At 48.2% G+C, this 25474-nt stretch overlaps 1 protein-coding gene and 1 non-coding gene across 4 annotated transcripts; both read right to left on the minus strand.

The window, feature by feature from the left end:
* Positions 1 to 1849: 1849 nt before the first annotated feature.
* LOC119976953 lies at positions 1850 to 2013 on the minus strand. Its single transcript, XR_005463106.1, has one exon. It is a non-coding gene; the product is annotated as a U1 spliceosomal RNA (small nuclear RNA).
* A 7696-nt stretch (positions 2014 to 9709) lies between these two features.
* LOC119976151 lies at positions 9710 to 19849 on the minus strand. 3 transcript variants are annotated; one of them, XM_038816367.1, is made up of 4 exons: positions 19441 to 19849; positions 16857 to 16962; positions 14815 to 14953; positions 9710 to 10643 (listed from the first exon to the last, which is right to left on the minus strand). In XM_038816367.1, the coding sequence occupies exons 1-4, from the start codon at positions 19669 to 19671 to the stop codon at positions 10625 to 10627; spliced, it is 495 nt and encodes a 164-aa protein (XP_038672295.1). In that variant the 5' UTR covers positions 19672 to 19849; the 3' UTR covers positions 9710 to 10624. The 3 variants fall into 3 exon arrangements, with proteins under 3 accessions (XP_038672295.1, XP_038672296.1, XP_038672294.1); XM_038816368.1 differs by lacking the exon at positions 16857 to 16962; XM_038816366.1 differs by lacking the exons at positions 9710 to 10643; positions 16857 to 16962 and adding an exon at positions 12636 to 14639.
* Between the last annotated feature and the right edge of the window lie 5625 nt (positions 19850 to 25474).

Consider the following 25474-nt stretch of genomic DNA (forward strand, 5'->3'; position numbering starts at 1 on the left):
AGCAGATGAGGAACATACCAGCCATGGTCGAATGGCGGAGCAGACTCGATGGACCAAATGGCCTAATTCTGCTCCTATATTTTATAAGAGACATCCCAATATGTCAGAGATTCAGGGTTGGAACCTGCAAACTGTTCATTCAGGATAGACCTGGCTGGGAACCCAATCCCAAAACCGTCTCCAGGGAGGGGACCTAATCCCCACTCTGGTTCAATGTGTGTGTTCCTTCTGTCTCAATCTGGTTTATAATAACTCTGGCTTGTTTGTATTTGGATGTTGCTGGGATTTTGTCCAACTGAACGTGAATCATTGACTTGTGTGTTATTCTGTTTAAAAATGTTCTTGTTTTCTTCTTTAATCAAATTTATTCTCTCTTCCACAAGGAATATTAAAACCTCCAATGTGAAGATCCAAAGATGGAGAGTTTGGGATCAGGACTCCTGACCAGAGGGGACAGTTCGGAGGGGTTAGTGGGTTACGGGCATAGGGTGGAAGTGAGGGCTTAAGTGCAGACTCAATGGGCCGAATGGCATCCTTCTGCACTGCATGTTCTATGTTCTCCAAGTCTGCACCCAATGGGCCCACTTGAGTTTGTGTCTGTTTCTTACCCCGAGATTTAATTTCCTCTCTGGGACCCGGTGTTTTGCTGGTTCTGGTGAATGCTGGACCGAGAGTCTGGAGTTTTAAACAGGTTTAAACCCTGGGGTTGAATTAGCTGGGCCTTGAAAATTATAACAAGCATGTTCAAACCCCCCTCCCCCCCCCCCCCCCCCTTCCCCCCCCCCCCCCCCCCCTCCCCACCTCCCTCCCCTCCCCCCAGGTAAGTGACAAACAGGATGAAATTAACAGTGTAAATGTGAAACTGTCTGAAGTTTTGTTATGATCCAGGAAGAATTCATGTGTTTCCGGTTGTGCGACCAATCTGAGGGTTAAATGAAATTCTCCACGGCCATTTCAATTTCCTGATGTCAGCCTTTTAATTTCCTGAGGTCTGGATTTCTCTTTCCAGCTTTCGCTCTTTTTATTTCTGGCCAAGTTCTGCACACATGAGTACGGCCTCAACCGGGACCTTGGATTCATGCCGCATTACAGTCACCCCCCACCAACTGTCCTAGTTTGAGACAATTCACACCTTTTTAACCCGCTCCCTCTGGACCAGTAAAGATTTAATTACCTGCAAAGGCTCGCATTCAAAGTATCGTCTTGCATTTTTGAGTTTGTCCATATATGTGTTTCTGGAACCGACCTCTTCATTCGCCTGAGGAAGGAGCAGTGCTCCGAAAGCTAGTGCTTCATAACAAACCTGTTGGACTTTAACCTGGTGTTGTAAGACTTCTCACTTTATTTCTGGAGACTGCTCTCCCCTTTTCTGTTCAATAAATAACCACAAGTGAATTAAAAGATTGTTCCTGAGACAGATCCACACCAGGGGAAGCGATTTACACAAGGGGCAGTAAAGGACATACACATGTGGGAGGGGACAGGAGCTTCAGAGGACATGAATTAGACAATCGGCTGTTTACTGGGAGGTTATGATGAGATGGGCTGTTCGCTTCGGACAGGGAATTGAAAGGGGGTGTTCACATGGGGACAGGTTGTTGTTTCAAACAGTGAGGGGCCGCTGCTGTATGTTTGCAAAGATGAATGTATATTATTTAATAGCTGGCTGGTGATGTGATTTTGCATTGATATAGAAAGATATAGTTGCGTTAAGAAGGAGTCCGTAGAATTTGCCAACCACAAAATATATACTGTAGTAAATATAAAGCAGGCAGGATGGCATAAGCAATGTAGAACTCTACAGTGGACAAGTACTTATGGAAGCATATTCTATTTTTGATTTGTAAATCAGGGGAGAGCGCGAACGCAGTCCCCCACTACCACAAATTTTGCAGTCGAGTATCCCGCATTTGGGGACATCGCAGGCGTCAGCACACCCGAAGTGCAATGGGCTAGCCTCGTCCTGGGCGAACCACCTTCTTGATCATGGTTTCACCCCTGCCAGGTAAGTATGCTTGAAAACTCTCACATCCTCCCAGCCCACATCAGCTACTACCCTTCACAGTCACACTAACTCCGTTATCAAACTCAGAACCTCGCCTTGTTCACAATCTATTTCCAATCTACAGGGCGTTTCTTTCTCATGTATTACGCTAAATACTTGAATATTCCTCTAACTGAAGAACAAAAGCTGTTTGCTTAAGAGAGTCTTTAGTCTTATTTACATATTACCCTTAAAAAGTAAGGAACCGCCCTCATGGACGGTTGTTCGCAATTCGAATAATCGCCAGCTGGTGGAGCTGTTCTCCTCGCTCTCACGCTAACTCACTCAACTGACAAGGCAAACGGGGGCGTCACGATGCATCTGCCAAGACTTTCTTGAATTAAAACAAATACCTTCACGGTTGGTTGCCGAGGCTATCATTTATTGCGCTTCCTTGACTAGCCCTTCGAGCAGCAAGTACTGTTGAGCAGTCCTCTTGAACTGCTGCTCTCCATGTGGCGTAGGTACACCCACTGTGCTGTCAGGGAGGAAGTTCCAGGATTCTTCAGTGTGAGACAGAGAAGGCTCAGGGCCTCGCCCTGTTCAGAACTTGCTGCTGTGGTAATTCCCAATAATTTTTTTAATGTACCTTCCTGAAAAATGCTGCTCTGATCAACGGTCCCCCATCATCATCTGCATATTTCCCTTCAAAGGAAACGAGCCCAGCCACTCCTCTTCAAACTGCAAACTGTTTTCCTGGACAGAATTAGCTGTGAAACACCCTTTAGAATTTAATTTGTTTGAAAAAATGGACTTTGCAAGTTTTGTACATGGAAGCCTAGCCTCATTTAATATTTCACCAATTTCCCCAGAAATTATTCCATCAGCACATTTAAGCTTTTAACGTGACTTCCTTTTTAAAAAAATATTTTTATTAAGATATTTGCAAGTTTTTATAATAATAACGATGACATAAACATGGTTATAATAAATATTTCCATCCCCATCCCAATCTTCACACACCCCAACCATACAACAATCAGGCCCTCCCCCCCCCCCCCCCCCGCTCTCACCCCCCACCCGGTCCCCCCCCCGCTCCCGCTCCCCACCCCATGCTCCCCCCACCCCCCCCCCGCTCCCCCTACCCCCCCCGCTCCCCCCCCGCTCCCCCCTCCCCCCCCGCTCCCCCCCCCACCCCCCCGCTCCCCCCCGCTCCCCGGAATACTACATCCGCTTACATTTAAATTTTCCCGAGAAAGGCGACGAGCGGCTGCCACCTCTGGGTGAACCCTACTATTGACCCTCTTAAGGCAAACTTTATCTTCTCGAGACTGAGAAACCCAGCCATGTTATTAATTCAGGCCTCTACACTCAGGGGCTTCGAGTCCCTCCACATTAATAAGATCTGTCTCCGGGCTACCAGGGAGGCAAAGGCCAAGACATCAGCCTCTTTCGCCCCCTGAACTCCCAGTTCTTCCGACACCCAGAATTCGCCACCTCTGGACTCGGCACCACCCGTGTTTTTAGCACCGTGGACATTGCCTGAGCAAAACCCTGCCAATACCCTCGAAGTTTCGGGCATGCCCAAAACATGTGGACATGATTTGCTGGACTTCCCGTGCACACCTGTCCTCTACCCCGAAAAACCTGTTCATCCTAGCCACTGCCATAAATCAGGGTCCAAACCAATGCTCCCTCCAGTCTCTTATACCTCCTCCACTGCCCCCAGATTCTCAGAGCCGTCACCACCACCGGACTTGTGGAGATCGGGCCGGCGAGAATGGAAGAGGTGCCGTTGTCAGTGCTCCCAAACTTGTGTCTTTTCATGACGCCGCCTCCATCCGCTCTCACACTGACCCCTCCCCCACTATCCACTTCTTAATCATGGCTATATTAGCCGCCCAGTAGTAATTGCAGAAGTTCGGCAGCGCCAACCAAACCTGCCCGACTGCGCTCCAGCAACACTTTCTTCACTCGTGGGGTTTTATTCGCCCACACAAAGTCCGAAACAACCTTATTCACCCGCTTGAAAAAGGCCCTTAGGATGAAGATGGGGAGGTACTGAAAGGCAAACAGAAATCTGGGGAGGACCGTCATTTTCACGGTCTGTACCCTCCCCACCAGTGATAGCGGGAGCATATCCCATCTCTTAAAGTCCCCTTTTTTAACATGGCCTCTGAAGAGAACTCACTGGAGGAAGGCTAGCTGAGAATGATGGAAATAATTATTTCATGCACAAATGTTGGACGGGGATAGGGCGGGTGAGTGGGCCTAGGTTGTGTGCCCTTTCGGAGGAGCAATGCAGACTCAATGGGCCGAATGTCCTCCTTCTGCACTCTTGCAATGCTATGGATTTAAGAAATCTGGGGCGTGTGCCTCAGCACGTCAGGAAACCTAACTTCCTCCATCTTGGTTGACTGTCCCAGCGAAGCTTTCTTGTGTTGAGTTTGAATCACCCCACATTGGTTCTGTCTGAAGACTCGCACATCCAGACGTAGGAACAGCTTCTTCCCCACAGCTACAAGACTCCTCAACGACTTCCCATCGGACTGATCTGTTCCCTGTAAGAACACTATTCACGATGCCCTATGCTGTTCTTGCTCCTGTATTTGCTTTGCTTGGCCCCTTGTTCCGCACTGTAACCAATCACTGTTTGTCGATGTACCATTTGTCAATGTTCTCTGTTGATTATTCTTTTGTCTACTATGTACGTACTGTGTATGTTCCCTCGGCCGCAAAAAAATACTTTTCACTCTATTTCGGTACATGTGACAATAAATCAAAACAATCAATCAATCAATCACCTTAACTCATCATAGAATTCCTACCATGTGGTAAGAGGCCAATTGGCCCATCAAGCCTGGACTAACCCTCCAAAAGAGCCACCCATCCAGGTCCATGCTCCCACCGTAATCCTGTAGCCCCACCTAACCTTTTAATAATAATAATCTTTATTGTCACAAGTATGCTTCTGTTAACACAGCAATGAAGTTACCATGAAAAGCCCCTAGTCGCCACAGTCAGTAAGGGGTAATTTAACATGGCAAATCCACCTAACCTGCACATCTTTGGACTGAGGGAGGAAACCAGAGCACCCGGAAGAAACCCATTCGGACACACGGAGAATGATCAAACGCCACATAGCCAGCCACCCAAGGCCAGAATCGAACTCGGGTCCCTGGCTCTGTGAAGCAGCAGTGCTAACCACTGTGCCGGCCTTAAATTAAAATAAGGTCCCTTGGGACAGGAAATACCTTGTCCAAACCCTGACGTTTTCATTTGAAAATAATCACATGGCCTCCAATAAATAAACAACTAACGAAGTAACAGTGTTGGCTCTGTTGCTCCTCTTTACCTCTCTGGTGCTTGAGGTGCACATCAAGTCCAGTTCACCCATCGCCCGTGTGCTCACTGACTTACCTTGTCTCGGTTGAGCAGCCCTGTGACTTTACATGTTCATCCTTGTTTTAAAATTCCTCCATGGCATCACTCCTCTCTATTGCAAAATCTATCTCACTCCTCAATGCAATGGGCCAAATGGCCTTTTCTGTGCTGAAAACCTCCATTACTGTGCCCTTCCAATTCTGGTCTCTTGCATCACTGATGTTCCACACTCCATCCCTTGCGGCTGAGCCTCATGCCAGATGAGTAATTGGCGTGATGTGATTTTCATCTGGAGGCCTTTGAAGGTGACAAGATAGGTAGTTGGTGCTCCCTCCTTACTTTTATAGTGGCCTACTGTATAAAGCCAAGAAAGCTCTGGTACACCTTCAAATCACAAAGTTAGGCTCCTGTTTGTTTATAATTTGTTAAACTTGGGGTGTAATTAGAACTTCGACAGTGATGTAAATGTGTTCCAGAATGCATGTATAGTAAATGCCATTGGTACAGTATGAGGTGAATATGATTTAAAGTCAGTGGCCTATAGCCCGTAATGATTTTCTTTGCAGTTCAGCAGTATATCTTACTCACAGCTTTTCCAGGAGAGCCCTCAGGCTTCACAACCGCCCTTTCTTTGTGTGATCAGATTCCGGTCTCTGCTTGCATCGCCTTTTCTGGAGAGAATTTTCAGATTCTGAATTTCTCAGAATGAACAGATCCAATCACTGCATGTTACCGTGCAGCGCACAGCCTTCTGGCCCGTTCATTGGCTGCCAGCCAAGTCAATCAAAGCGAGTCATTACTGGTGCTTTCCAGATTCTTCCTGCTTGAATTAAAGGGACATTGCTCCTACTTGATTTTTTTTTCTATATTTAAATTTTTTTCCCCATTGAGGGGCAATTTAGCGTGGCCAATTCACCTACCCTGCATATCTTTGGGTTATGGGGGTGATATCCATGCAGGCACGGGGTGAATGTGCAAACTTCACACAGTGATCAGGGGCGGGGATTGAACCCAGGTCCTCGGCCTTGTAAAGCAGTAGTGCTAACCACTGCACGACCGTACCACCCCAGCTTCTGCTTGAGTTGAAGATACAGGCTGCATTAAAAGTCACAACCCCATTAATTATCCATGGATCAAATGGTAATAGTAAAAATAAAAGAAAGGGGAAATCAGGGGAAAAACGGGGTTTAAACAAGTAACTGTAAGGAGGACCCTTACAGTTGCTTTACAAACTTTACAGACATAGGTATGCTCATCCAGAGGCCATATGGCAGAGAATTAACAGTGACTCGCCCAGCTTTTATATACCCCCAGGTCTTTCACTGAAACACTCCACTCCTCCCAAATTGTAGCTCATCTAACCAGCTCTCAGATACCACCTACTGGAATCCACCTTCCCAAGGTATGGGACATACCAAGATTAATGTTTGTGCCATTGCGGGAGAAATGTCCAGTCATGTCCCCCTCCTCCCTCTGTCTCGCTCCCTCATGTCTCTCCCTCTTATCATAGACGTCACTGACAATGAAATGCAGAAAAGCTGCAATTTCAAAACTTCAGCAGCCGGTTGCCTGCAATCCCTGGGGGACAGCTAGGTTTGCATCAGGATTATTATTTCGGCAGCTGGACTAAGTAAAGCAGGCCACACTGAGAGCTCGAGTGATCAGCTTAAATTGGTTTTCAGTGTAATTCTTAGCACAATAAGGATTGCTTAGCAAGTGCTGTCCACTTGCACCATGGCTCACTTACGCATGCCAGGAGTTACAGCTATCCACACACACAGCTCCCTCCTTTGCAGACAGAAGGAGCATGCCCACGCATTGTGCCTTTTACATAAGGTTTGGAGTAGAGTTAGACCATTCGACCCATCGAGTATGGTCCGCCATTCAATCATGGCTGATATGTTTCTCATCCCCATTCACCTGCGTTCTCCTCATAACCCCTGATCCCCTTATTAATCAAGAACCTATCTACTGCTGACTAAAAACACTTGAGTGAATTGGCCTGCATAGCCTTCTGCAGCAAAGAGTTCCACAAGTTCACCACCCTCTGGCTGAAGAAATTCCTCCTCATCTCTGTTTTCTTTTTTTTTTATAAATTTAGATTACCCAATTATTTTTTCTATTAAGGGGCAATTTAGCATGGCCAATCCACCTACTCTGCACATTTTTGGGTTGTGGGGGCGAAACCCACGCAGACACAGGGAGAATGTGCAAACTCCACACGGACAGTGACCCAGAGCCGGGATTGAACCTGGGACCTCAGCGCCGTGAGGCGGTTGTGCTAACCACTAGGCCACCGTGCTGCCCTACTCCTCATCTCTGTTTTAAAGGATCGTCCCTTCAATCCGAGGCTGTGCCCTCAGGTTCTAGTTTCTCCTACTCGTGGAAACATCCTCTCCAAGTCAACTCTATCCAGACCTTTCAGTATTTTATAAGTTTCAATGAGATCTCCCCCCCCACATTCTTCTAAACTCCATTGAGTACTGACCCAGAGTCTTCAACCGCTCCTCGTATGACAAGCTCTTCATTCCAGGGATCATTCTTGTGAGCCACTTCTGGACCCCCCTTCAAGACCAGCACATCCTTCCTTAGATGCAGGGCCCAAAACTGCTCACAATATTCCAAATGGGGTCTGACCAGAGCCTTGTACAGCCTCAGAAGCACAACCCTGCTCTTGTATACTAGCCCTCTCGACATGAATCCTAACATTGTATTTGCCTTCCTTACTGTCAACTGAACCTGCACGTTAACCGTTAGAGAATTCTGAACTAGAACTCCCAAGTCCCTTTATGCTTCAGATTTCCGAAGCCGTTCCCATTTAGAAAATAGGCCTCGGTTCATCCTACCAAGGTGCAAAACTTCACACTTTTCCACACTGTACTCCATCTGGCACTTCATTGCCCACTCTCCTAGCCTGTACAAGTCCTTCTGCAGCCTGCCTGCTTCCTCAACACTAACTGTCCCTCTACCTATTTTTGTATCATCTGCAAACTTAGCAACAATTCCCTCAGTTCCTTCATCCCGATCGTTAATGTATATCGTGAATAGTTGTGGTCCCAACACTGACCCCTACGGAACACCACTCATCACAGTTGCCATCCTCAAAAAGATCCCTTTATCCCCACTCTCAGCCTTCTGCCTGTCCGCTATTCATGTCAGTACCTTATGCCCAACAGCTTGGGCTCTTTTAGTATTTAGTAGCCTCCTGTACGGCACCCTCTCAAAGGCCTTCTGGAAATCCACATAGATTGCATCAACTCTCCTTTGTCTAACTTTCATTGCCTCTTTAAAGAATTCTAACAAATTTGTCAGACATGACCTCCCCTTGATGAAGCCGTGCTGATTCAGCCTTATTTCACCATGCATTTCAAATAAACAAAAGCTTGGGAGCAAGCCATTCCCTGGTACATTCCCCATGGCAAAGCCTTGACCAGTGTGGACCTGCCTAATTTAAATTTGAACAAAGGCTTGGAAGTGAACAGTTCACTGGTGCATTCTCTATGGCAATGGCACTACCAGAGTCCACTTGCCTGCCAATTAGCACTCTCTTCTCATAATACAGTATAAATTGTTGTTCCCTTTACTGTTAGCATCCTTGCAAAACGTCCTGATGAGTGTAAGATGAAAAGTTTCAACGGCGAGTCTCTTTTTGTTTTACATAGATTTACATAGAATTTACAGTGCAGAAGGAGGCCATTCGGCCCATCGAGTCTGCACCGGCTCCTGGAAAGAGCACCCTACCCAAGGTTAACACCTCCACCCTATCCCCATAACCCAGTAACCCTACCCAACATTAAGGGCAATTTTGGACACTAAGGGCAATTTATCATGGCCAATCCACCTAACCCGCACATCTTTGGACTGTGGGAGGAAACCGGAGCACCCGGAGGAAACCCACGCACACACGGGGAGGATGAGCAGACTCCGCACATACAGTGACCCAAGCCGGAATCGAACCTGGGACCCTGGAGCTGTGAAGCGATTGTGCTATCCACAATGCTACCGTGCTGCCCCTTTTTGTTTCAGCAACACTCAGATTTCTGTGCTACCAAATTACTATTTTACAAATATTTAGGGCGGGATTCTCCGCCTGCACCCATCCAGCTTTTGGAAACTCCCACTGGAGGTCAAGGGACATTTACATGGTCCACGTCCCACCCACGGCGATCTTGCGGCGGGTGGGGCGGAAGAATCCAGCCCCTATATAGAGTGTTCATTCCAGAAACGAGGAACATACCGGTGGCTCAATATAACAGGCAGCCCGACTCTATGGGCTTGGTCAGACAGGATTTGAGGAGGCTTCTGTCAGATGGGGAGATAGTTGAAGACGAGTAATTTTTGTAATTTCCCAAAAATATACTTTATTCATAAAAAAAACATAGAAGTACAGAACATGATTGTTCAAAGTTGACATTACATCAGAAGAAGAAAACGGTTCAGTTTCCTCCAATACTCACTACATTACAGTTAATATTAAACATGACAAATCTTTGTCTACCCGAGCGGACTAACTCCATGGCCAAAATTCCACAGCTCCTCCGTTCTGATGGTATGTTACGGTCCTGCCAAATTAAATGGAGATTTAAATGGCTCGCCTTACCAGCTGGGGGTAGACACACCGCAGCAGTTAAAACCTGATTGATCCCCCATAGAGTCATAAAGGTTTACAGCACAGAAAGAGGCCCTTCGGCCCATCGCGCCATGGCAGTGACAATACTAGTCCGCATCCCAATCATGGTGCTCACAGGAACGACGCTCAGCTTTATAAATGACTGGGTGTGTTCCCTTAAAATCGGTCGTTGTTTCGATGCATCAGCCCAGTAGCTTCTCAAAACTCTTCCCTCTGTGATTCTCTCACTTTAAAGCCTTGGCCTTTCCATGGCCTTCAGCATTAAATAGCATCTCTGGATGACCAGTCCAGTGATGTTACAGCTACACCACTTGTCTTTTGTACATTTTCATCAACCTAGACCATTAAAAAAAAAAATTTAGAGTACCCAATTATTTTGTTACTATTAAGGGGCAATTAATCGTGACCAATCCACCTATCTGCCCATCTTTGGGTTGTGGAGACCCACTAGATAAAGGGGAGAATGTGCAAACTCCGCATGAACAGTGACCCGAGACCGGGATCGAACCCGGGTTCTCAACACTGTAGTGCTAACCACTGCGCGGCCCCTACCTGGACCATTTTAATATCAGCAAAATACTGCGGAATGCTGGCAGTCTGGAACAAAAACAGAATGCTGGATAAACTCAGCAGGTCTGGCAGCATCTGTAGGGAGAGAAAACAAGGGTTAACGTTTGGAGTCCGTTTGACTCTTCATCAGAACTAAAAGAGAGGGAGAATCTTAAACTGGAGCTGGGAGAGATTGCAATAAAGATGTAGCAAAGTTACAAACAAGGGAGACAGAATGGCCTTCCCTGGTGGGGAAGGGAGGGTTTTTGCATCGAGGCAAAAAAATGTATGGGATATTAAAATAAAAAAAGGTTTTAAGATGGAGGAGAAAGGTCACAGAAGTTGTTGAAGTCAATGTTGAGTCCAGAGGGAGTAACCTGCCTAATTGGAAGATGAGGTGCTGCTCCTCTAGTTTGTGCTGGGCTTCACTGCAGCAGGCCAAGGACAGACATGTGGCATGAGAGCAAGTTACTCAGTTAAAATGGTAAGTGACACAAATGCTTGGAGGCCATGCTTGCGGATTGAACAAAGGTGTTCCTCAAAGCGGTCACCCAGCCTGTGCTTAGTCCCCCTGAAGTAGAGGCGGCAATGAACACATTAGAACAAAATGAAACGCTGCTTCACCTGAAAGAGGTGTTTGGGGCCTTGGACAGTGAGGGAAGAAAAGGGGCTGGTGTTACACCCTCTGCGATTGCATGGGAAGGTGCTGAGGGAAGGGGGTGAAGGGTTGGGGGTGATGGAGGAACAGACTAGAGTGTCATGGAGGGAGCGGTCCCTGTGGAATGCTGAAAGGGGGTGAGGGAAGCTGTGTTCGTGGTGGCATCAGGCTGGATTTGGTGGAGGAAGATCCTTTTTAATGCGGAGGTTGGTGGGAGACACTTTCACGTTGCAGCGCTTTGCAAAGTAACTAATTAACACAGATTGTGCTCAAAGTCTCTCACCTTTCTGCTGAGACAAACTATCACTTGTTTAAACAGATAATTTTTCTCTGGTTGAATGAATTGAGAAGGGGTCAGATCGTCTCTCCCTCCTGCCCTTACCTTGAGTTTGTGATTAAAGTGATGCAACACCACCCTCTGCTGGCGGATTTATGCTACTACATACACTGAAGTGAATTCAATCAGGGATTCAATAGGGGAAGAGCAAAAACGGACAGACAATGACACAGCCACAAATTCAGCATGGACGTGGATGTGAACTGCACTTAATGGAAATACTCTTGGAAACAAAAATTGTAAACGGATTCTTCTGGTTTCCTTCAAAGGGTATCATGATGGCACAGTGGTTAGCACTGCTGCCTCATAGTGCCATGGACCCGGGTTTGATTGCAACCTTGAGTGACTGTGTGGAGTTTTCACTTTCTCCACTGTGTCTGCGTGGATTTCTTCCTGGTGCTTCGGATTCGTCCCACAGTCCAAAGATGTGCAGGTTAGGTGGATTGGCCATGTCCAAAGATGTGCAGGTTAGGTGGATTGGCCATTTCCAAAGATGTGCAGGTTAGGTGGATTGGCCATGTCCAAAGATGTGCAGGTTAGGTGGGGTTATGGGGCTGCGGAGATAGGGTTGGGGAGTGGGCCGACGTAGGGAGTTCTTTCAGAGGGTTGGTGCAGACTCGATGGGCCAAATGACCCCCTTCTGCACTGTAGAGATTCTATGATATTTCAATAAGGTCACCTCACATTCTTCTGGACTCCAATGGATATAGCCCAACCTTTCTTCAAACGGTAAGCCCTTCATCCCAGGAATGAGCCGAGCAAAGCTTCTCTGAAATGCTTCCAACGCAATTTTGTTTTTTCAAATTGGGAGGGCGAAACTGTAGACAGTACTCCAGATGTAGTTTCACCAAAGCCCTGTACAGCTGCAGTTAAATTTCCCTACTTTCATATTCCACTCCCCTTGGAATAAACAACATTCCATTTGCCTTCTTAATCACTTATAATAATTATCTTTATTGTCACAAGTAGGCTTACATTAACACTGCAATGAAGTTACTGTGAAAAGCCCCAGTTGCCACATTCCGGCGCCTGTTCGGGTGCACAGAGGGAGAATTCAGAATGTCCAATTCACCTAACTGCACATTTTCCGGGACTTGTGGGAGGAAACCGGAGCACCTGGAGGAAACCCACGCAGGGGAACAGGCAGACTCCACACGTGACCCAAGCCGGGAATCAAACCCGAGACCCTGTGCTACCCACTGTGCTACCTTGCTGTGCCTGCAGACTAACCTTTTGAGATTCATGTACCAGGACATCCACATCTCTCTGCACTGCAGAGTTCTGCAGCCCCTCTTCCATTTAAATAATATACTGCTTTTCTCTTCTTTCAGCCGAAGTGCACAAGTTCTCATTCTCAAAGTCCATCTGCAAATATTTGCCCACTCACTTCACCTGTCTCCATGCCTCTGCAGACTCTATCTCCTCTTGTCAACTTACTTTCTTACCTATCTTGGCGAATTTAGCTACCATAATTCGGTTCTTTCATCCAAGTCACTGATGTGTAGTTGAGGCCCCAGAATTGATCCCTGTGGTATTCCACTTGTTACAGTTTGCCAACCCAAAATAAAGACCCACTTAGTTAGCTAACCATTATCCATGTTAATATGTTACCACCCGCCCCCACACCATACACCACTCTTACCTTGTGTATCAACCTTGGACATGTTATTTTATCGAATCCAAGTACACTATACCTACAGATTCCCCTTTGCTGGACAAAGTAGCATTTTTTCAATGGTTATCCCATTCAGTCTGAAGGACAGGGGACTGTCATCATCAATCACACACAGACACTGCTTCACCTTCAGTTCCCTTGGTATCCTGTCCAAGATACCTCAACCAAAATCACGAAAACCTATTACCTGCTCATTTGCACATGGTTATATGTGGGAGCTTGCTGTGCGGCAATCGATTGCTGCTTTTGCTCCATTACGGCAGCGGCTTCACTTCAGAAAGTGTTTCATTGGCTGGTGAGATTTAGGGGACACCCGAAGGTCAGGAAGGGTGCAATAGAAATGCAAGTCTTTCCTCAGTTCTTTTGGTACATCGACCTTTAGTGTTACAAAGTGTGTATGTCAGAAGGTTAATATGTGAAAGGCTTGCACAAGTACCAGAAGCCATCATTCTGCACAAGATATGAACACTCTTTGCGACCTTAATGCTTTTCCTGGTTTCTACAGGAGTGTGGAGTCTGCAGCCATCAATTGGGTTTGAAGAGATGTTCATGGTCTGCGATCTCTCAGAGCTCGAGTTTGAAGAGACTTGGTTGGAGGCTGCACTATCATTGCAGTCGTCACCGCAGACCGGTCTTCCTCTCTTCCTGGCCGTGGGGTAGTTACTGGTTGAGGAATGGCCTTGGGGATCAATGTGCCGTCACCCTGTGAAAGGGCAGAATCTGCCACACTCGCAGTGCCGACCCTATGGCGTGCCTGTGTCTGGGAACCAGCCAGCGGCAGAGTGGACTGCAGGAGATGGGCGACACGGCCAAATCCCCTGTCAATATGCACCCCCAGCATTTCCAAGCCAGAGGTGACACTGCAGGCTAGAGCCTGAATGGCGCCGGTCTGAGCCTCGATCAAAGACGCCAGCGCCGGTGTTGCCGGCTCCCGGCTGGAGTTTGTCGCGGCAGCGTTGGCCGAGCTGACTGCGCGCTCCATGGTGGTCTGCAGAGTGCCAAGGCCTTGCGGCAGGAGGTCACCCAGGGTGGCGACGGACTCCTCCATCCTCTCAGATAGAGTGAGGCAGCTCCGGGACAGGCTGTCCAGTGCTTCGAGCAGCTGGTGATGCACGTGGAAGATCTTCCTCTTGAAGGCTGGCCCACTGAACGCCACCTCCTCGGTGCCCCCGTCCGCGGTGCTCGAGTCCGAGCTGCCCCTCCGACTGCCCATTCCCACCGCCGTCCTTCCGAGCATGCTCGGCTTCTGGTTACTATCCCCGAATGGATTGTCCTGGGTGTACCCTGTCGATTGGCCATCCCGCCCGCCACTGAATCCCCCATCGGCGTACTGGAAAGCTCCAGCGGGGGACAATGCATTTCCCGCGAGGTGGGGGGCGCCTTCCATCTCTTGCATGCTGGAGCCCAAGTAGTGGTACAAACCTGGAACAGAGAGATGGGGGAAGAGGAGGCAAGTGTCAGTGCGCAACGGGCAGGTTAGGCAGGTCGCGAGAACGAGCAGCAGCACAACGTGACAGTAAGGCTGCCGCCACGCCGTGTGCAATTGCTTTTCGGGAAGATAGAGAGAGGGGAGAGATGGAGAGAAATAGATCCGCACCCTGTGCCAATGGCCCTCCAGCGATGCCGATCTGCATCCTTCTCCTGTTGCCTGTCCACATGATCTCCAGCGCTTCCTGCTCCATCTGGGTGAGGTCTTGAATGCAGCTCTTCTTTCTTGGTTTGTGGGCGAGTTTGTCCTGAAGGAACAAGGGAGGAGAGAAGGACGAGGGAGTTAGTGACCTGGTTTATGGAGATGGCATAAAGAAAGAGGTGAACTGTGCAGACAGGACTTTACGTTTTCCCCACCGCGAGCTGGTTTGCAGGCAGGGTGGGGTGGTGGGTGGGAGCGGCCGTGAAGTTCTCTGGGCGGTGCTGCAGGTCGCGAAGAAGGCAAATGGTATGTTGGCCTTCAAAGCAAGAGGATTTGAGTACAGGAGTAGGGATGACTGGCTGCAATTATACAGGGCCTTGGTGAGACCACACCTGGAATATTGAATACAGTTTTAGTCTCCTTATCTGTGGAAGGATGTCTTTACTCTCGAGGGAGTGCAGAGAGGATGTACCAGACCAATTCCTGGGATGGTGGGGCTGATGTATGAGGAGAGATTGTGTCAGTTAGGGTTGTATTCGCTGAAGTTCAGAAGAATGAGGGGGGATCTCATGGAAATCTATAATGTTCTAACAGGACTCGACAGGGTAGATGCAGGAAGGATGTTTCCGATGATGGGAGGAGTCCAGAACCAGGGATCATAGTCTGAGGATACGGGGATCTAGGGCAGAGAGGAGGAGAAATCTCTTCACCCAGAGAGTGGTCGGCCTGTGGCATTCGCCACCACAGAAAGAAGTCGAGGCCAAATCATTTGAAGAATGGATGGTTGAACAGTTTTGAAGGGCCGAATGGCCTCCGTCAGCTCCTATTTTCTATGTTTTCCACCCATCCCTCAACTTTAGGGCAGAGCGGGCGGCACGGTGGCACAGTGGTTAGCATTGCTGCCTACGGCGCTGAGGACCTGGGTTCGAATCCCGGCCCTGGGTCACTGTCCGTGAGGAGTTTGCACATTCTCCCCGTGTCTGCGTGGGTTTCACCCCCACAACCCAAAGATGTGCAGGATAGGTGGATTGGCTACGCTAAATTGCCCCTTAATTGGAAAAAATAATTGGGTACGCTAAATTAAAAAAAAAAAAACTTTAGGGCAGAGCAGTCGAGACCTGGACCTCCCCACGAATTGAGACCCTGGTGGGCAATTCATGAGCATGAGAGCTGTTTACAGACAAGGGGCAGGATTAGGCTATTTGTTTCTCCCCTGGCCTCGATTTTCAGCCTGGTGGGGGGGGATTAGAGGCAGGTGTGGTATGGGGGAGGGGCAGGAGCAAGGAAACTCTTTGGCTCAGGCTTTGGGGGCGAAAGGGGAGAAGATGCCTCTAGCAACAGACTTCTTTCAACATCGGGCACCCATGCCCCACTCGCCATCGTGCTCAGCCTCTCACCAATGCTCCCCCCCACTGCACCTCTCCCCACCCAGCCTCTTCTGGACCCCCCTACCCTTCAAGGTCTGAGAACCCTCCCACTTACCTGCCTGGTGATTTGGACCAGGGGGACTGTCGTCCCAGCAGCAGCCACGAGTGGCTGTTTCTTCACTCAGAGGGCGGTCACCCTGTGGAATTCTCTACCACAGAAGGCTGTGGAGGCCAAGTCACTGAATGTATTTCAGAAGGAAACATAGATTTCTGGACTCTGAAGGCATCAAGGGGGTATGGCTTTGAGATAGCGGATCAGCAACGATCACATTGAATGGCGGTGAACAGTCTCGAAGGGCCGAATGGCCTCCTAATTTCTATGGTGCCGCTGACACTTCAGAGCCTCTGGCCACTCAGCTCTTTGAGGTGGGACTTCCTCCTGAGTGAGGGGCCTGCAGCCAATTAACTCACCACCCCATGAAAAATGGTTGCGGGGAGGGATTGGTTACCCATGGACTCTTTTGCTGGTGGGACAGGAAACCCTGCAATCTGAAAAAACCGGGCCCACATAAAAGGAGGACAAACCCCCACTTCTACAGCAACACCGATATATCTCAAAGCACTCGCCAATCCATCACATACTTTGGAAGTCAGTTTCCTGTGTAGGAAAGAGGGAAGACAATTTAGGAACACCAAGGTCCCAGGTTGAGATCGATGAGCAGGTGACCTGTTTCGAGGGGCGTTTGCTCTGGGGGGAAAAAAAAGCATCAGTCCAGTAGGTGTCAAGGATTTCCAAGTAGCACAACGACATATATTGCACCAATATGGTGTAACATCTCATCCAGTAAAAGTGTTGCATTGGATTGTGGCCTCGAATCTCTGCGGGGGTTGGGGAGGAACTTCAATTGACAAATTTCTGACTAAAAAATGGCCCTGTGGCTGCATTATATAGGAACTTCCACGGCCACAGGACATTTCAGAGTGCGCTTGAAACATTGTGGGTTCCATAGAATCCCGACAACAGAGGAGGTCATTCGGCCCATCGAGTCTGCACCAACCCCTGAAAGAGCACACTACCTAGGCCCACTTCCCGCCCTATCCCTATAACCCCGCACATTGATAATGGCCAATCCACAGTGACACAGTGATTAGCACTACTGCCTCACAGCCCCAGGTCAATTCCGGCCTCGGATGACTGTCTGTGTGGAGTTTGCACTTTCTACCCGTATCTGTGTGGGTTTCCTCTGGGCACTCCGATTTCCTCCCACAGTCCAAAGGTGTGCAGGTTAGATGGACTGGCCATGATAAATTGCCCCTTAGTATCCAAACATTTAGGGGGGGACAGGGTGGAGTTGTGGGCTAAATGTAGGGTGCACTGTCCAAGGGCCGGTGCAGACTCGATGGGCCAAATGGCCTCCTTCTGCACTGCAGGGATTCTATGAATCCCCCAACCTTCACAACTTTGGACCATGGGAGGAAACCGCAGCTCCCGGAGGAAACCCACGCAGACACGAGAAGAACGTGCAAACTCCACACAGTCACCCAAGGTCGCAATCGACCTGGCTCCAAGGCGGTGTTCAGGAGGGCAGAGTCTGCGGCCCATCCTGGGAAGAGTACTTCACTGGCAAGGAGCTGTGAGTTCATGTTCTGACTCTCTTACTGAGTAACGCCCTTGATGGAAACGCCGGCTGCAGGCAAATCAGTCCCAGCATCAACATGTAGACGCCATAACGGAGAGCCCAGGGGTCGTTGACCCCAATTGAAGAACCCAGCTTGGGAGGGGTGGGGGGGGGGGGGGGGGGGGAGGGGGGGGGGGGGAGGGGGGGGGGAGGGGGGGGGGGGGAAAGCAGGACAAAGTCTCATGATAAGCATTTGATTGCTTAGTATTGAGACTAGGAGAACATTTTCCACTCAAAGAGTTGTGAATCGTTAGAAGTCTCTTCCTTCATTGGGGTGTGCGTACTCTGGTATAAGCAAGACCGGGGTAACTGAACTCAGTGTTTCAAGGGAGATGGGTGGGAAAGTGAACTTGAGGCAGAAGGTCTTTCGTGATCACATCAAATGGTGGGCTAAGCTTGAGGGGCCGAATGGTCTACTCCTGCTCCCTTAATACCGTACCCGAGCCTCAAACTAGTTTATTGTTCTCAGGTCCTGCAGTGGAACCCGAATCCACTGCCTCTTGACTCAGAGGCCATTGGGACATTGGAGTATGCCATTCAGCCCCTTAAGCCTGTTCTGCCATTCAACTAGATCATGGCCGATCTGCTACCTCCCTGCCACTTTCGCACCCTATCCCCTTGATATTTACCGGCTATTCAGAAATCTGCCATTCCCTGGCTGGAACATACCCGATGACTGGGCCTCCAGAGCCCTCTGGAGTGGGAAATATCTAACGTTTCTCTGCCCTCCTGTGAAAAAATTCCTCTTCCTCGGGTCAAGAGTGCTACCAACCGACGATTTTGGGATGGGGAGGGAGGAGCAGGAGGTTCTGGGGATGCGGGCAGGGAGATTGAGTAGGATGGATCGAGGTCAGAAAGACTCCATTCGAGAGGCTGGGGAAGCTGTGGATTCTCTTCCACGGGGCAGAAAAGGATGAGTGGAGGTTTAATAGTGGTGTTCAAAATTAGACATGCGCTTGTCCAAGCTCCTCTTCAAAAGCAGTTGGGCGGGGGGGGGGGGTCGCTGCTGTTCATAACGCCCAGGTGACTTAATGGTTTGTCTGGAAGATGCACTTCAGATCGTGTCGCACGTCCCTCGGTGGGGAATATTTTTTTGATTAATTAACTCAGGAAATGTGAGCATCACTGGTTATGCCCAACTCTGCCCGTGACACAGGCACACCCACACAGTGCTGTTAGGGAAGAGCTTCTGGGATTTCGACCCAGCCACGGTGAAGGAAAGGCTTCCCAAGGGCAAAAGTGGGGGTGGGGGGGGGGGGGGGGGGGGGAGGGTTTTCCGGTCCCGCCCGCAGCGAATTCCGCGGCGACAGGTTATTTAAAATGCCCATTGACTTTGGGAAGAGGGGAAATATCGGATTGCGGGGCAGGACCCGAAGACCTGGCGGTCCATTGGTTGACCTTGGGAAGAGGGGACATTTCCGATCGCGGGGCGGGACTGGAAAACCGAGCGGGCCATTTAAACCCCCCGTTGACCTTGGGAAGAGGGGAAATTTGCTATCTCACGGCGGGACCGGAAAATGCTGCCCATACAGCGAGGTCCCACTTACCCTCGCTGTCCTGGTCAGGTCGTTGAACTTCTTGCGGCACTGCAACCCAGTCCTGATGATTTCGGTGCGGGCATTCACGCTGAGGGCCACCTCCTCCCAGGCCTGGCGGAGGGTCTGCCGGGGCATCCTCCTGCCGTCCGAGGGGTAGAAGATCTCCTGCCGGGACCGGACCTGCTGCACCAGGATCTCCACCGCCTCGTCGCTGAATCTGGGCGCTTTGACCTCGGACATTGCCAATTCCCTGCGGGGGGGGGGGAGGGAGGATGCTGGACACAAGTCGCCTTCTGGTGAAAGGAGGGAGACAGAGAAAGTGGTTTAAAGAGCGCCTCGGCCGAACGGAAATCCCACCGCCGCCGGAAATTCCCAGCCACAGAGCCGGGCGAGAGGCGACCCGCCCGCCAATGTGCCGCCCGCGCCCCGCCCAATCCGGCCCGCGCCCCGCGCCCCGCCCAATCCGGCCCGCGCCCCGCCCGCCACTCAATCCCGTCCCGGCCAATGGGACTGGGGAAGGGCTGAGCTGGGAAGCACCCCCCCAGCACCAGCTTGCAAAACAAAAATGGGAAAGAAAGACCCCCCCCCCCCCCCTCCTCCCGCCCAGGTTTCACTGAAACGCTCCACACCAGCGCTAATGTGAAAAATGCACCCACATAAAACCTCTGATTGAAACATTTCAATTCCTGTGTTGGAACATTTTTTTTGCAGAGTCCGCGGGCAAACTGCTGAATCCAAACTGATGGATCGATTCCTTGTGGGAACAGCAGTTAAAATCCACCATGCAGAAATTCTTCAGTACCACATATTGTATTGTTCCTCTCTCATACTTGTGTGGGTGTGAGGTTAGTTCTGTGTCTCAATCTCTGGCTGAGTGGGTGTGAGCGAATGTGGGTGTGTGAGGGTCGTAGATAGATGTATACAGCATAGAAACAGGACCTTCGCCCAGCTTGCCCATGCCGCCCAGTTTCTATCACTAAACTAGTCCCACTTGCCCACATTTGGCTCATAATCCCTCTATACCCACCCTGCCCATGTAACTGACTGCTTTTTAAAAGACAAATTTGTACCCGCCTCTATCACTGCCTCTGACAGCTCGTTCAAAATGTTCACCACCCTCTATGTGAAGAAATTTTCCCTCTGGTCTTTTGATCTCTCTCCTCTCACCTTAAACCTATGCCCTCTAGTGCTAGATTCCTCTACCTTTGGGAAAATATGTCAACTATCTACCTTATCTATGCCCCTCATTATTTTGTACAGCGTGTGGGTATGTGAGGTTGTGAGAGAGTGGGTGTGTACGTGGGTGAGAAAGTGGATGGATGTGGGGGTGGGTGAGTGTGGGTGTGAGAATGTGGATGTATGTATTGGGGGTGAGCGTGAGGGAATTGTGTATCTGTCAGTCTTGCACTGTTTGAGTGTGGGAGTTACTCTGTATCTGACAGTTCCTGGTACTGTGTGAGTGCATGCTTTATTCTGGATCTGTCAGTCTCTGGCCTTGTGTGTGTGTGTGTGAAATTATTCTGGCCCTCTTAAAGTGGTGGGAATAATCCTGTACCTGGGTTGGATTGTATGTTTTGTGTATCTATCCGTGGTACCACCCATAACTGAGAGATTATTTCAGCCTGAGTACATTGAGGGGCCAGAAACTGGCTTTAAAGTAGAAGATGAGCTTGGTTTGAGTGGTGAAATGGCCTACGCCTGTTCCTAAACTGTGTAGAAGCCTTTCTCATGACTGTGTGCTGGACATTGAATGTGCATTGTGACTATTAAGATAATTGAAATAGTATTGAGGCTCCTTGGAGAGGGACGGAGAAAAAATTAATTTTATTGCACTTTCTGTAATATTCAGTTTGGAATGTACTTTTCCAACTTTTAGGAATAAAATATATTTTGGGGAATAGGAGTCGTGGAGTCTTCCAGCACAAATGAGGCAGCACAGTGGAGCTGTGGTTCGCACTGCTGCCTCACGATGCTGGGGCATCATTGATTCCCAGGTCACTGACCGTGTGGAGTTTGCAAATTCTCCCCGTGTCTGCGGGGTCTCATTCCCACAACCCAGAAAGATGTACAGGATAGGTGGATAGGCCACGCTAAATTGCCCCTTAATTCCAGACAGCGTGAAGACAGAAGATCATTGTAGCTGGCCACAGGATATGATGCCGCAGTCATCCGATGAGGACAGTGGTGAAACAGATGATGAGCCAGAAGAGGCAGACTATGAAGGTCTATCTACTTTATTTGCAACTAGTGGCAAAGTGATCACAAGGAGCGTGCAAGCTGTGCAGGAGTACGGCAAGACTGACAGTTCTCAGCTGGACTGTACAGAGGCTGACAATGGGAGTGCAACAGTGAACAAATCAGTTTAGAGCACATCAATTGTGAATAGCCAACAGGGGAATGAATACATCTTGGCTAAGTTGACTCCAAATAAGAAGCACAAAGAGATCAAAAATACATCAGAAGATCCAAAGAGAACTAATGTTAAAAAGATCAAAGGTAAGTCAGATCATCCAAAGGGAACTGATAGGAAAAAGTTCAAAAATGAATTGGATAAGCCAAAAGGAACTGATCTTGAGAACACAAAGTAACTACAAGCGACTTTGAAACCAAAGAACAACTAACCAACACATTGCAATTTAATGACAACAAAGTGTTTGAACAAAGTGCACACTTGGCAAACCACAGTATGGAAAGCAATCCAGATAGCAAACTAACAAGGGACTGCAGGACATTTTTTTAGAAAAAGCACTATTCCAACAAAATGGAAGAGTTATTACTTGCTCCCAAACCAGAAAGCAAACCGTTTTTTGGACAAAGGAGATAGGAAATCAAAACCACAAGCACAAAAAAAGACCACATCAGGCAACAAAGTTAGTTCAACCAGTCGAACACCTGATCAATTGAACTGGCGACCTGTTGGTTATGTACCAAACTGCAACAGTGAATTTTGAGTACAGAGTCAATCCATGAACTGTTGAAAGTTAATAACTGCATTGTTAACCTGCCACTCTATAATTGTAATTATGAAATTTGATATGGCATTGTACAGGTTATGTATAAACGCATTCTTGTCAACGTAGGTATCAAAATGTTTGAAAGTATTTCAAACATTGTTCTCAAAGAAAGGGGGATGTGACATTATGTAAAATGTTCAGAATACAATGGGTTGTCATATCATAATTAACCACTAAATGGAGCTAGATGCAGCACTATATAACTGACTCACAGGCTTCTGGGAGAGTGCAGAAGGGAGGTCTAGAGAGCGTAGAGCACAGTTATAGATAGAGTGTAGAGACTAATGTTAGTAGAGTGTAGATTAATAGATTATTGCTTGCTGTAGGAGTAAGTGGTCAAGCTTTAATAAGTAGTGCAATAAATGTTAGCTTTGTTATTGAACTTAGCTTCTGTGGTCTTTATGCCTACATTGCGTCCCTTTGAACACGGTCCATGTCTGATCCCAGATGAAGCGGAAAATGGTTTGGGCGATTGTCACAGCACAGGAGTGATGAATGGACCAAACCTACGCCACGTACAGCAACACCAAGAGTGCCTCGCACCTGATGACCAGGTTCTTACCCACAGTGGAGCGGAGCGTCACTCGCACATTCCTAGTTTTTCCTTTGAACATAGCGACTTGTTCCTTCTAGTTTTCGGCACAGATCCAAACCGCATCCCCAGCACCTTCAGGCAGTTTGACCTGACAGTGAAGGAGACAAAGGGTCAGTTGGCTCAGAGGACGTGACCCACTCTTGCTGCGATTTACTTTGGCTCCCGATGCCGATTCAAACTGTTTAAACTCAAACTCATTAGTCTGCGCATCAACAGAGGATCCAAGCAGAAGGCGATGACATTGTCCATGGAGGAAGAGGCTTGAGTTCGCGGTCATGGTCACACATTCACCACACGATCAGGCACCACTGACCCTTATCGGTCTTCACTTCTTTTGAAGTCTTCAGCCTTCTCCTAACTCTTGTCGCAGGAACTTACATTCTCCACTTAATCAGGAGTAACATCAAGTCAAAACCAAATCAGAAACATAGCAAAAGCATAAATTAGACCTGGGGTGTTTGCACCATGGCTTTGCATTCATTTCCTGCACACAATGCTATGACATTTCAAGTGCTCATCCACATACTTTTTAAAGGTTGTGAGGTTTCCTGTGGAATCCATTTCCACATTTGCATTAAAAAAAGATGAGGAATTTACTTAAATAATTCACCCATTTCATAGGAAATAGAAGTAGGGGTAGGCCACTGGGCCCACTCGACCCTGTTCTGCCCTTTAATGGAATGATGGCTGGTCACCTGCATCAATTCCACTTTCCTGCCCATTCCCTACATGCTTCAGTGCTCCCAATCTCTGCCTTGAATATATTCAATGATAGAACATTCCTGGCTCACTGGGCTAGAGAATTCAAATCCCTTTTTAAAAATGAAGTATTCCGCAACAGTTTTTCTTCCCCATCCCCTAATTTCCCGCGAGAAGGTGGTGGTGAGTTCCCTTCTTCAACCACCGAAGTCCATCTGGTGTAGCTACACCCAGAGTACTGTTTGGGAGCAAATTCCAGGATTTTGACTCAGCCACAGTAAACTTCTCATCACCATCCAAAATGGTCCAACCCTTATGCAAAAACTATGGCCCCGTTGTTTCTGACTCCTCAATAATTACCTCTCAGCATCGATCCCATTAAGCTCTCTTAAGAATTGTATACATGGAATAATTGTTTAAGGGCCTGCATTTGGGGAGATGAAGAGTGTTCATGGCAGAGGATTCTGAGCTAACTTATGAATGAAGTAGAACACCGGTCCTTCTCTTTTCCCCCAATCATATATCTTTTTTTCAAAAAAAATCACATTCATAAAATTCATCGAAAAACAATACATAATGAAAATGAAATGAAAATTGCTTATTGTCACGAGTAGGCTTCAAATGAAGTTACTGTGAAAAGTCCCTAGTCGCCACATTCTGGCGCCTGTTCAGGGAGGCTGGTACGGGAATTGAACTGTGCTGCTGGCCTGCCTTGGTTTGCTTTCAAAGCCAGCGATTTAGCCCTGTGCTCAACAGTCCCTTCCAATTTAACATTACACAGAGATTCAATGTTCTGGGGTTTCGTTCCTTAAGCTGTAAGACCATAAGAAATAGGAACAGGAGTTGGCCGTTCAGCCCTTCCTGCTTCCCCATTCAATAGGATCATGCCTGATCTGACATTCCTCACAACTACTTTCCTGCCCTTTCCCAGTTACCCTTGATTCCCTTACTGATCAAGAATCTACCTATTTAGCCTTAAATATAAACGAGGACTCGGCCCCACAGCTCCCTGTGGTAAGGAGTTCCAATGTCTCACAACCCTTTGAGAAGAAATTCCTCCTCATCTCAGTCTTAAATTGGCACCCCTTTATTCTGAGACTATGCTCTCTGGTCATAGACTCTCCCCTGAGGGGAAACATCCTCTCAGCTTTTACCCTGTTAAGCCCGTTAAGAATTCTATATGCTTCAATTAGATCACCTCACATTCTTTTAAATTCCAGTGAGTAGAGTCCTAATCTGTTTAACTATTTGCTCAGAGGTCAATCACTCCATACCGGGGATAATCCCAGTGAACCTTCTCTGAGCCGCCTCCAATGAAATAATATCTTTCCTTAAATAAGGGAACAAAAACTGCTCACAGTGCTCCAGATGTGGTCTCGCCAGTACCTTGTACAGCTGCAGCAAGACTTCCTGACTCTTATACTCCAACCCCCTTGAATCAGGGCCAACATTCCATTAGCCTTCCTGATTCCCAGCTGCACCTGTGTGCTCGCTTTCTGTGTTTTGTGCACAAGTACCCACAAGTCCCTTCGTGTTGCAGATTTCTGCAGTTTTTCTCCATTTAATTAATACTCTGTTCTTTTGCTCTCCCTTCCAAAATGAACAACTTCACATTTTCCCACATTATACTCCATTTGTCAACTTTTTGCCCACTTAGTTAACCTATCTACATCTCTTTGTAAACTGTTTGTATCCCCCTTACAACTTGCCATTCCACCTATTTTTGTGTCATCTG

The sequence above is a fragment of the Scyliorhinus canicula genome, chromosome 13, assembly GCF_902713615.1.
Source record: "Scyliorhinus canicula chromosome 13, sScyCan1.1, whole genome shotgun sequence".
NCBI classification, from domain to species: domain Eukaryota; kingdom Metazoa; phylum Chordata; class Chondrichthyes; order Carcharhiniformes; family Scyliorhinidae; genus Scyliorhinus; species Scyliorhinus canicula.